Source organism: Anabas testudineus, chromosome 11 (assembly GCF_900324465.2).
Source record: "Anabas testudineus chromosome 11, fAnaTes1.2, whole genome shotgun sequence".
Lineage (NCBI taxonomy): Eukaryota > Metazoa > Chordata > Actinopteri > Anabantiformes > Anabantidae > Anabas > Anabas testudineus.
In genome coordinates, this window is record NC_046620.1 from 18,307,607 (window position 1) to 18,320,591 (window position 12,985).

At 39.1% G+C, this 12,985-nt stretch overlaps 1 protein-coding gene across 1 annotated transcript in view; it reads right to left on the bottom strand.

Moving 5' to 3' along the window:
- Positions 1–949: 949 nt before the first annotated feature.
- The window catches only part of LOC113154868 (ubiquitin-conjugating enzyme E2 E2-like), a 57,942-nt gene continuing 45,906 nt past the window's right edge, over positions 950–12,985 (bottom strand). The window contains exons 5-6 of the mRNA XM_026349278.1: positions 7,581–7,728; positions 950–1,706 (exon numbers count right to left, since the gene is read on the bottom strand). Coding sequence (XP_026205063.1) covers positions 1,609–1,706; positions 7,581–7,728 — 246 coding nt within the window. The 3' untranslated portion in view covers positions 950–1,608. The remainder of the gene's footprint in view (positions 1,707–7,580; positions 7,729–12,985) is intronic.

The following is a 12,985-nucleotide window of genomic DNA, read 5'->3' on the forward strand; positions in this document are numbered from 1 at the left end:
GCAGTATTTACCCCTTCCAAACTCCTGTGGGAGCTGTACTAAACAGCTCAACCTTAGGTAGAATGCTAATGTTACTAGTTGTACTGAAAAATCGCTACATATCACACACAAACTGACTGATAAGTATTTTAGTAGTTGTATGCACATGCTTTGAATAGGCTGTACATCAATGATTAATCACCAACTGATGGGCTGCAGGCCACAACTGCCAGGGAGAGACACTTCAAGTTTGGGAAACTCTGAGACAAAAGTTAGCTAAGTAGTATTTTATCCCTTCAGCTGGTGGTCACCAGTGATTAACTCAGCCCACAAAGCTCAGACCAAAACTGAATAAAGAGGACATTTCATCCATTTGGAACCAGTGCAGCACAACACATGTACAACAATTCTGTGGGGTGGGCACCAGCTGATTTCCAACCATAATGTAAACATGTCTTTCCCTTCAGGACTGTTCACTTGCAAGTGTGGGATTGGCTGGTGCAGCACAGATGATGTAATGTTGCATATCAGGAAAAAATCCAACTTTTACTCTAGAGTAGAGTCCCCTGTGGAGCCGGTGCCCATTTTTTAATGCCCTGAAATGAATGGGTTTTCTTACACATACCAATTTTCAAACAAGCCAATTCCAGGGCTGGTTCATAGCTCACACTTAATTTCAAACCATTTCTCTGCAGAACTGGCTGTCAGCAAGGAAAACTGATCAAATCAAATGTTTACTGTGGCTTCAATATCAGTTAGAGTGAAGAGAGTACTTGAATGGGCAAAATGAGTGGCAATGACATAATTTCTTTGAAGATTTTTGACCTACAATACTTGAATAACCTTTCACTTTCTGCGGTGAGCCCATGACGACTCATTTGTGACAGGAAGTGGTCAGAGAAATAAGGTTGCATGTACAAACACTGTAATCACACATGCTCAGATTGAAGCAAGGCTAAGACAAGCTCTGTCACATTACAGCCAGTGTTTAATTGAGTATTCAATGAGTATGTATTGTCACAAGGCATTAAATGTACAGCAAACTAGCACTATCATCATACATGGTGATGGACTCGCTCCATGCCAGGTCTGAAATAATACCATGACTTCCATGTCCATTGCATGAACACGTATCCTTATGCCATGCACTAATATTGACCATGAGCTGTAGAACCACTGGAAGAAAACTAAATACACTCACTTTCCATGAAACCATCACATGAAACGGGAATAATAACACGCAAACTTCTAGATAAAGAAGATGACAAGGATGGCGACAATGTTATAAACAATGCTTCAACAATAAGAACAACAACATCAACAAGAACAGTAACAGTATTAAAGCTTTTCATGACCATATCAACATTCAGTGTATTGGAAAATACAATCCCAATAGACTCTTTGTATAAAAAAGAAGCTTTTCAAGTCAGCATGGAACAAATAACAGTTCTTAGGGGAGGGGGACAGGGTGGATGACAAGGGTGGGTGTGCTTCCATAGACTTCACAGGACGGGACTGTTGGAAGTGTAAGTGTGTGTGTGTGTGTGTGTGTGTGTGTGTGTGTGTGTGTGTGTGTGTTTTTCTATGTTTGGTGGGATTAGGTGGGGTTCCTGGAAGGGTGGTGTCGGTCTATGTGGCATAGCGTTTGGTCCACTGTTTGGCTATCCTGTCATGCTCAGGTCTGTTGGTCAGGTACTGTGTGGCGATGCTTCCCACCAGGGGGTCGGCTGTAACACAAGAAGAATGAATTCAGTGAAACTCAATACAGCACACAACAAATTTAAAGCTGCATTATGTAACCTTTTCTAATTTTTTGGTAGAAATATGCTACAAAACATATCTTAATGTACAGAGATGAGCTCAAAGGCATCTGAGTGCCAGATTCATTGAATAGTGGCAGCAATGCAGACATATTTCCTTCTAAAGGTTTTTCAGTGAGGCTCACCCTCCTAACCGATCAGACAAGGCCAATTATTTCTGCTTGACTGGAAGTTTTGCAGCTTTTGATTTATTGTAATTTTATAAGTCAAATATATGAAAGGTGGAGCACAGTGGATTGATTTCAAGTCTCCTTCTACCACTAACTTGATTTGATACTGTAAGCTCTGGATCAATCAGTGTCATCTATAATACCACCAGTGGATGTAATGATCAATGATAAGTGCATAGATCAATGTTAATCTAGGACATCCTAACTAGGAGACTCGAAATAACAGTAATTTTAAGTGTAGATTAATGTACTATTTTTTTAATAACTCAAAGAAATAATAACTAATGCCATAATCGTAAATTACTAAGATCTAAAATTTGGTCTTCAAATGGCTTATACTGTTTGACAAACAGAAAAAGTACCAAAAGTACCAATGTATTCAATTAACACTGACTTAAACTGAATACAGTATCTAAATAATAGTCAAAAATGATTAATAGTCAATTAAAGGTACCTAGTGCTGGAGGAATCATTTTGGGCATATTGATGATGATAATGATGGTTTAAATATGCTCTTTAATTTTTTTTTTTCAGCACACACTATAGCAATGCTCACTTTCTTCTTCCTTGTAACAAATGCCTAGGCAGACGACAGTGAGTGTAGTTTCAAGTTTGTGTGCGTTTTGTGTTGCAAATAGCTGCATGTAGCATGTTGAAACCCTTAACTGTGTGTTTACTGTAAGTACTAGATGAAACAAACAATATGTTAACATTTTGCTGTTGAGGTAAGAGGAGGTTAGAGGTTTAAAAGCACTACATTTGACCATTCCTAGTTCAAAATCCAAGAAATGTTACAATGCACCACCAGAGGCACAGGAGACGAGAACTGCTAGTGCAGACATAAGGTTGTGAATAACCAATGTTTTTTAATATTCAAATACATTTAAGAGGCCGTAAACACATATACACATAATACCCAATTATACTTTAGAGAGTTATTCAACAGTGAAGCTGTGATATTAAGATCCTACTCTGAGGAGCAAATGTGGAAACTGAAAACACTTCACAACCTTCCTGTTAGATTTTATTATTTACTGTGGACAAATATACATTTTGGCCTGATGATAGAACAGATGATATACCACCAGAAACATTAATTCAAGATTCACTCTCTGGATACTGTACCCTGTCTAGGTCACACTACAGCATAAACCTCCCCTTCATTAACAGATATCCTGAGGGAGGGCAATGCCACACTCTTTAAAAGCAAAACTATGGGAGTGATATTTTAGGACATATAGCATATTTACACAAACATCTGTGTGGTTTGACATGTACCTGACAAAGTCTAAAATGGTGGCAAAACCACCTTGACCACGTTGGCTCATCAGCATATCTAGGAATGTTATTACATCCAGTGAAAACCACAGAAAAGCCGTAAATCAAACAATTGGAGCTCTATCATTCCCGTGGTCTGAAGTGAAGCTGGTATACTATGACGAACAGCAATGCCAACACTTTTATTGGCAGCACAGTACACTGTGCATGCAGCTGTAAATCAGAGGTCATCATGGAGAGCTGCAGCAGTAGTCCTGAGCTGTCCAGTACGTTGACACACTGCACACGTCCGGTCAGTCAACAACCACCATTATGAATTCCCTCAGGCCCCTTTATTGATCGGACTGCTGCTCAGTTCGTTATGCCGCGGGTCAATTTCTCAGTTAGGTGACAGAGAGAGAAACAAATTCCCTGAGTCTCACATACACTCTGCCTGGCTTCAGTTTGTCTCCTGTGGTGCATGACCTGCTGACGATGCAGTGTGATGAGCTTGGCTGAGCAAGCAGCACAAACACCTATCCACACTATACCCCTCTAGGGTTTCAATGATGTTGGGGGTTCTTCCATATCACGGTATTTTGACTTTAAGGGTCTGACTTCTTTAGGAAACTTAATTTTCTTGATTTCTTTTTAGGGGTCTACATAACAAGAAGGAAAGAAGAGACAGTATACTGTGCATTGTTTCTTGCAAGCAGAAGCAAGAATTTCCATTAAAAGTTTTGAAATGGATAGGTAATTGAACAAGCAGAGAACAGCATAAGGAAACAAATAAATTCAACTTTTGTGGACAAATAAATTAGATTCACAAGCTCACCAGCTAGGCGAGTCCTACCTGGTCCTATTTTTGGGAGTAGGAAGGGCTATAGGAGTTAGAGCCTAACGATTCCCATGTACTCACAACCTTTTCATTGTCCAGCTAATGAGTATATTCAGGTCAGGTGAGAAGTGAAGTTACCCTGGAGAATTTAAGGTCTCTAATCAATTTTCCAGAGACAGAAGATGCTACTTGTTGCCATGACTAAACTGCCAGACAGCAGCATTAGAACTCACTAAGGTGGTATCCCTCTAGCTTTGTTAAAAATTAAGAGAAACAAACAACAAACAACAAACACTACTTTTTTGGACACAGAGCCACAGAGCCATATGGCTTAGCCTCAACAAGCCACCAGGATGCCCCAGGTAGAAATCTGTTTGTGAGACCTAGATGCAGGGCTCAATAGGGCATGACAACAGGGACTGCAGCTCTGGGAGGGTTGATTAACTGTCATTACATCCTCTTCCCCCACTTTAATGAGCTACGTGGCAATAATCTCCACCTACATCTACCTAGAACCAAAGAACCTAAGCTACCTGCAGGTAGGTCCTTATCACTTGAGGCTGGGTTTTTAAAAAACCTTGAGCCAGAGCTGAAATGCAAAGTAAGCGGACTGATTTTGATGAGGCAAGAGGCAGAAAATCAGCTTGAAAGTGCGTGGATAACAGGAAAGAGGGGGGAAATGGATTTATTTTTCTGGCAGGGACTGTGTGTCTATCATGTTCTCTTTGTTTCACACTTCTAAGGAATCCACTTGTATCATCTCAGCGTCTGAAAACATTGAAGAGGAGGAGGAGGAGGAGAGTAAAAGGTTTTCTCATTTTTGCAGAGGGATTGAGAATCCTAGCTGCTACATTTATTAAAGAGCAATCTTTGCAGAGGGGACACAAGCCATTGTTGGAGATCCCGCTACTCTTTATTTTCTATTCTCCAATTTTTGCATCAAAAAACACCTGTAATTCTCCAGCTTTTTTTCTACCTTTTTGTCCCCTGACACATTCCTCATAGTGCTTTAATTTTGAACTTCATTGCACATTCATTGATAATACACAGCTTCTGTCAACAGTTGTTTTACCACCTCTGCCTGCTCAGTTTAATAATAACAGGCATTAACTGTATTTGCAACTGAGGACCACTGAAACTAGCTTGGTCCAACTGGTCCATAAAGACAGACTGAATTCTCTGTCTCTCCAGCAGTGCAGTTTGCTGCTGGTAAACTGTTCTATAATGGATCTAATTAGCTTTAAATATGTTGATGTCTTCCCAGTGAATACTGTCAGCTGTTTACAGGATTGTGTTTAGCCAGCCAATCCTGGTTAAATATTGATTGGACGGCAATGAAGGGAGCAGGAAAGCTCAGACTCCCCGTTTATGACATGATTATTCCACAATCATTATTTCTGCTTCTCATTCCCACAATTGCCACACATTTAGACAGACAGTAGTAGTGGTTATTGCTGTGTAAAGGCTTCAGTATGCTGCAAACAGAGTTCTTGTCAGACTGTTTTTGACATGACATTCTCTTTCCAAGGAAGAGAGGCTGAGTCTGACAGTATGTAATTAACAAATTAACCTCTATACTGCTTTTCATTTTGTACATTAGAGTGTTACCCATGCATCAACCCTACAGTAACACATAAATGCACCGTGCTACTGGAGACACGTATTTTGTTAGACTATCACACTATACACGTGCAATTAATGTGAAGCAACCTGAGGCCTTAAGTAAGACATATTCATCTGTCCACTTAATCTGTGGGATTCACCCATCTTTGTTCAGCCTACTTGGCTCCTTCCAGCTGGACAGCACTGCACCCTGTAGTAATAGTGTAGCATGTGCACCTCAGTAGCAGCTGTGGAAGTTGCATAGTGTCGTTCCAAAACAGCAGTAAGTAAGTTTACACTTACTGCTGTACTGCTTACTGCTGCTTACACTACACAATGCACTCAAGTAACCATGTTACTAAGAAACCATGTTTCTCTGGTAATTGGGGAACAAGTTTATATGCACTCAAAACCTGGTTATTGAAATTCTGAGTATAGATGCAGCAAAAGAGTCATTTGATTTCTCCTCTGCTGGGTTGATTTTGGAAGCATTGTTCCCAGATTTTATAGGAATGGAGAAAAAAAAAAGACTTCCCGATCACTATTTAATATTTTACACTTGTTTTTTTTTTTTTTTAAAGATATGTGTGTTGGTGAAGGTTACTGAGAGTGCTGTAAGAGAGAACGACACAGCACTCCTATTTACAGCTCAAAGTGCAGTAATTCAAGAAATGCACAGTGAAAAGTGACTTATTTAGACATCTATGGAAAACTTTGTGTTGGTTTCAGTTTTACTTGGATTTTAGGTGGCAAAAAAAAAAGAACAAGGGAAAATTGCTGCGTGTAATGATCTCTCCTTTCAACCAACTGCACTTCTCACCTGATAATAGAGGGGTGAATGTCTACTGCCTTTGTTATACACGTGCACTTGTAAGAACCTGGTTACATGTTTACACGGCAGAGTAATCAACCTTCTCCAGGAGAAATCTACCTTGGGAAATCAGGTTTCTCTAATCCCCTACTCCGATTACAGTAACCAGATTTCCAGTTTACATGACACTGAAGAAATCCGCTTTCTTGAGAACGCAGACTGTAACCCGTTTACATGAGTGTATGTAAATGCATTGAGTAAAAGATATGAACAACCAGTCTCAGCTGACAACATGAAAAAGTATGATTTTTTTAAAATAAAATTGTAAAGAGTTTCACTACTTCCCAGTTTAAAGTGACTTTAACAATAACAATTTACTTAACTCACAGATAATCTCCAGTGTTGGCTAGTTAACCAGAGAAGAAAACTTTTTTTTTTTTGTTTAGTATAGCTGTTCAATGCAATATAAAACAGGTTGCTATTACCTTTAATTAAAGGCAGAAGAATTATTTTGTGCTACAAGGACGCACATATGGCATTGCATATGTTTATGATTAATTGGGTTAAATCAGAATAAAATAACAAATGGAATATTACTTAGTAAATTAATAGAACATTTTAATTTGTAATGTTTATCATAAAAGATAAAACATAAAAGCTGCACGAATTGCATTTGCATGCCTAGATGACTTTTTACACCTATCAATTTAGCTTAAATTACTACTAATAAAGAAAAAAATTAAAATGTCCCAGACGTGAACTGAACGGAACACTTTATAGTCAGTCATTCAGATATAACGAACACAAGCTAATATTATTACAAAATTGTTGAAAGGCTGCCAATTGAACCAGCAGCATTTTCATCACTTCAATAAGCCTTTCTTACTTCTCAGGATACTGCTGCTGTTGTGCTACAAAGAGCACAACTTGTACCTTAAAGTGACACACTTCATGTACATTATCCACACAGAATGGAAATGTCAATCAATCTGTCACAGCACAGCTAAAAAAGGAAAAGCTGTGACAGGGAGAAGTGTGCGTCTCAGTGTTAAAGAGAGCTGAGAGCTAAGTGTGTGAGTGTATGTGCATGTTGTAGCTCTCACCAGGGTTGCAGTCAGTGAGCAGGGAGCAGATGGACAGCAGGACCTTGGAGATAGTGAGGGCAGGACTCCAATTGTCCTTCAGGATGTCCAGACAGATCACCCCCTGACTGTTGATGTTACAGTGGTAGATCCTTGTACGGAACGTCACCTGAGATAACGCAGTCAGAAGGTTAGATCAATACTGGCTTTTAGGGGTCACAGTTTAAATTGAGTTTGCAGAAAAAACAATAATTCGTCCTGCCTTCTGATAGCATTTTAATGCAACACTATAGTACGAACAAAAGGTCCACAAGTTCTGTGTGACACAAGTTAAACAAATGTGTCAGTGTGGTGACTGTAGTGAAGTTAGGAGAGAGACAAACAACATACTAAACGTTAAAATCTTAACAATCAGCCAATAGAGGCTACAGGGAAATTCACTATGAGCTCATTATTCCAAGCTACATCTTTCCCAGTCATTTAATGTTTAGTTTGAATCTAGTGGAAGTTCACACATTATGCAGAAATGTAAGAAGATCATTGGTATGATTAACTTGCTTCCTCAACACGTCCATGACACAGACTTCATTGTTCCTCTGGATCTACCTCAGTCAACAGTGAACAGTGACAGCCTCCAAATTCAGCAGAGCTGAACATCAGAAATGAACACAACATCATTAAGAAGTGACCTCTGACCTCTGCGTTTCCTTAAAAATCTATGACGCTGACCAGGACTGGCAGTTCAGACATGGTTGTGCGCTGTCTGCCTTTTCAGCTTTGTGGCTGCAGCCTGCCCTCACTGATGTCTTCCTCTACCTCCCACTTCTATCTGCTCATTAACTCCCCATTCCTCCCTTCCCATCTCACTCTTAGGAGAAACAAACAAGCCTAGCATGAGAAACAAGGCCTCCCTTCCTCACATTCCATACTGGCATAACAGAGCAGACAGCAGCTGACTCATGATACACAGGCAGTGCGGTAAACAGGACGCTTTTCATTACACTGAAGGATTTCCGGAGATGTGACAGGCAGGCAGGCAGGAGATGAGGTGATTGATGTTGACTAGTTGAAGGCAGGTCTCTCGTCTGCATCACTCCTCTTCTGTTCTTACACCTCCACAGAGATGGGTTAGCAGTGGCATGCTAATGCTGGGAGCGCAGCAGCCATGAAACAGATCCCTTTATAGCCTGTGTGGTCTTATTAACAGGGGGTAATCCCATCACAGCTAATGCCAACATATTATAATGCTGCTTCGAAGTACTGAAACAAAAGCTATGCATCTGTGTTATGTTTTGTGCCATAAACACAACCTCTATCCTCTTTTATACTGCAACAACAACTGTCATTCTGATTTACAGGTGTAAGTACCGTGTGCTTCTGGAGTAAATACTGCCTTCACAGAAAACATTAGCACAACATGCTAAATATGATTTTACAGCAAACATCAAGTTACTAGTTACTTTGCAGATTCAGATTCTTAAGAGAATCTTAAGAATCTCTTAAGAGAAGCTAATAAATACTGATTATTATGTGTCAACCAGCTGGCAGTTCATAAAGTGTTTATAAAATTTTAGCCGCTGCTTTTGTTCCACACCAAGTCTCTACAGGAAAACTGATGCTTTGTGATTATTTTTTATTAATTAATAAACATGTGTCTTTGGACATCTGTTTGCAGTTTACAGCACAAATGTGGAAAAAATGCTTTACAATGAATATTTTCTCCTTTTAAAATGTTGAGTTTCTCTTTGAGTTTCTTTTCCTTGCTACTAACTAAAGAGACAGTTAATAGACAGAACACAGGTTCCTTAAATCTGTATATGAAATAAAGAATTAAACAACCTTATTTGTGAGGCACATGTGGATCAAATCTGAATTAGACTCAAACTTTCATGTTACCGTTACTGTTACTGACAACATCAAGTTATTTTTTTAGTCTCTGTAGCTCAGTCAGTTCTCGAGACATGGCACGTCAACTTGCAGTGAAGTACTTTTTAGTTTAATACTTGCACTTTGCAATAAGTATTGAGATTGTGTACTTCAGCCACCTCCGTACTGCCCAACGCTTAAGTGAGCAAAGTAAATCAGAGAAACCTTTTTAATGACTTTGCAGGCAGGAGTACTTAGAGTCCCTAGACTTTCTGGCCTTACCGTGATTGAGCATGTTCCTACCTCATAAACTTCAGGCAAATGAGATTAGAAGTAACTGAACTGATTTATAATTTAATGACCAGGCAGGCATCATGTAACATCTTAAATGACACAGAATAGAAAGAATTTATGGAATGGCTGATTGTAAGTTAAAGCTTCACTTTATGACTCATAATGGCATGTTAACCAGCCTGTTTCACAAGTTTGAAATAGAGTACCGTATATTACAGCAGAAGGTGTAAATAATAAGGTGTGCACAAGAATTTAGTTCAAAGCCATGAGGAAATGAGAGTAGATGGAGGTGGATACTGTTTGAGACTAATCTCCCAGTCTGTCATTGGGCAGCTCTGAGACCGTCCTCCTGTTAAAAATTAGCCAGTTGGATGTATATTATTTTAAACAGTTAGTACTATGAGCAGTAATTTGTTAGCTTGGCGATCTTTAGCATGTGTAGTAATTATGAGATGAGCAAATGAGAAAAGATGGTGACGTAATTACAAAGCAAGAAAGTCAACATTAGGAGGAGGCTGGGTGGACAGATGTATCAGCTGCAAGATGCAATCAAGATTAAAAAAATGGCATAAAAACTTACTGCACTATAGATTAAAAAAAATCCACTACTTGTAACGGTTGTATTATTGTATTTTTTACTGTTTCTATGACAACAAAAGGTCCAGTAAGTGCACTTCTTCAAACAACGTATACTGTCATTTAAGCTGGAAGACTTTGTAGCTCTGCTGAACATATACTGGAAGCAATGCCACGGTCAACCCCCTCACTCCCTCCATCTGAGAGTATCAGTGTCAGCCTTAACAGGCCTTATCATCTCAACATTAGTCAGTGAGCCAGCGTAGTGAGCAGCTGCAGCTGTCAGATTGGTGGCTGTGATCCAATGAACTGCTGGATGGTACAGCTCACAGGCAGACTGGAAAAACAAGGCAGTAGGAGGCACAGAATTTTGACAAGGGTCATTTCCCCCTCAGCATGGACTGCCAGGAAGGAGGCCCTTTTAGCCAGTTAGTAAACATTGTTTCTCTTTGGTAGTCATGTTTTACACCATACTGAAGTATGGTGTAAAACATGACTACCAAAGAGTTCCACCTTCACTGGAAAACAAAAATTAAATTTAAAGAGATGCCAGCAATAAACATGAGTTTCAGTACAAATACAGATCTTTATTCTTCACAGAATTAAGTTCCACTGTTATGCACATGATACTCAGCTGTACTTCCCTGTGAAGGCAGATCACCCTTCTCACAGTACTAAATTAGAGTTCTTCCTAACTGCTTTGTAAAGCATGTGACATAATCCCTTCCTCCGAAATTCAGATAAAACTGGCTTGTCCCAAAACCATCACCAGTTTAATTTTAATAATAATAATAATAATAATAATAATAATAATAATAATAATAATAATAATAATAATAATAATAATAATAATAATACATTTTATTTAAAGCGCCTTTCAAAACACTCAAGGACACTGTACATCGCAAATAAATCAACACAATAAATCAAAAACAGACTATACAAGTAAATCAACACAATAAATCAAAACAGACTATACAAGTACAAAAGTAGATTAAAGTGAATAGGCAATCTTGAACAGGTAGGTTTTGAGTTTGGATTTAAAGATAGGGAGAGAGTCAGTGTTACGGATGTCCTGTGGTAGTGAATTCCAAAGAGTAGGGGCAGAACGGCCAAAAGCTCTGCTCCCCATGGTATTAACGGGGTTAACGGCCAAAAACCTTGAATTGAATTGAATTCAATTTTATTTTATAGCGCCAAATCACAACAAAAGACATTGTCACGTTTGATCTTGTCTTTTCTTTTAAACAGCACACAACACATCACTAAGATTGCCTTCCTTCACATACAAAACATTGCTAAAATTCGACCTTCTGTGTCCACTGCAGATGCAGAGACTTCAATTCATATCTTTGTGCCACTCAGACTGGATTCTTGGACTGTTTTCAGGCATGCCACAAGCAAGCGCCAAAAGCCTCCAAATAGTTCAGAATGCTGCTGCTAGAATTTTAACCAAGTTCAACTGACCTCTGCTTCAATTGTACACTACACTATACTTGCTCTCTGAATGTAAGAAACCTGTGTGTTCCTTAAGTTAAAAAGAAGCCAGCTGGCTGCAGGGCCTTTTCCTACGACACCCCCTTCCTCTAGAATAACCTACCTGTTCACATCTGCAGAGGTCTTCGGATGTAAACTTGAAACTAATTTATTTGCCCTAACTTTAAATTAGTGAGACAGTTTGTACTTTCTCCTGCCGACAAGATTATGTTATTTTTTCTACATACAAATCAATGCACTCTTCTCTTTGTTTTCTCTCTTAACCACAGGATCATACAAGCTGTGTGCCTTGAGAAGATGGTGTGGGGGCAGGAACTAAAACAAAACGTTTCACGCAGAGTCATAAGAGGTACTACATGAAAGTCTATTATAAGACCAATAAGCAGTAAAACTATTTCAGTAGTGCTCTATGTACCTGAAATTATGGAAAATATGGACTCATCAAACTGCAAAATATTCACTGAGGTTGAATCCTAATATGTGTGGTGACCACCAGATGTCTTATGGCTTCAACCCTCAGGACAAGCTTTGCATATAAAGTCTCACAGGGAAATTCTGTAATGGTGCTTCTGCCTCCGCAACAACTCTCTTTCACTTCTCAACCATAATCCAAAGCATGGAATGATGGTCAATGTTAAATGTGGATATAGTTGGGCAGATACCCTAAAATATTTTACTTGACTTTTTTACAGCACATGTCTCTATATAGCTGATGGAGGTTAGCCAGTGAGTATTTCTAGACTTGAAACCAAAACCCAGAGTGAAATCAGAAGTACAACTAGGAAGCAGCAAGGGAGGCGGCAACCGCTTGCAGCCAGTCTAGTGTGTAAATACTGACACACACTTGCATCAGCAGAACACACACACATACCCACAAACCCACAGCCTCGCTGGAGGGAAGCCAAATGCTGCTGAATACTAGTATCATGCATATCAGGAGGGGACACAATAACAAGAAACATATAAAATATGAAGCTGTTGATATTCTACATTTGTTGTACTGTCAGAAGATCAAAACCAACAATCACTGTATCCAAAGTATATACACAGTTGTTTGAGTAATGTTTGCAACTTTTTCATCTTATTCATTTAGTTGTGCTATTGGGTCACCTGATTCAAACTGAGATTTCAACATTAAAATGCTAAATTCCCTCTTTAAATTCAGTGTCCATTCTGGGCTACTGTAGAAACAT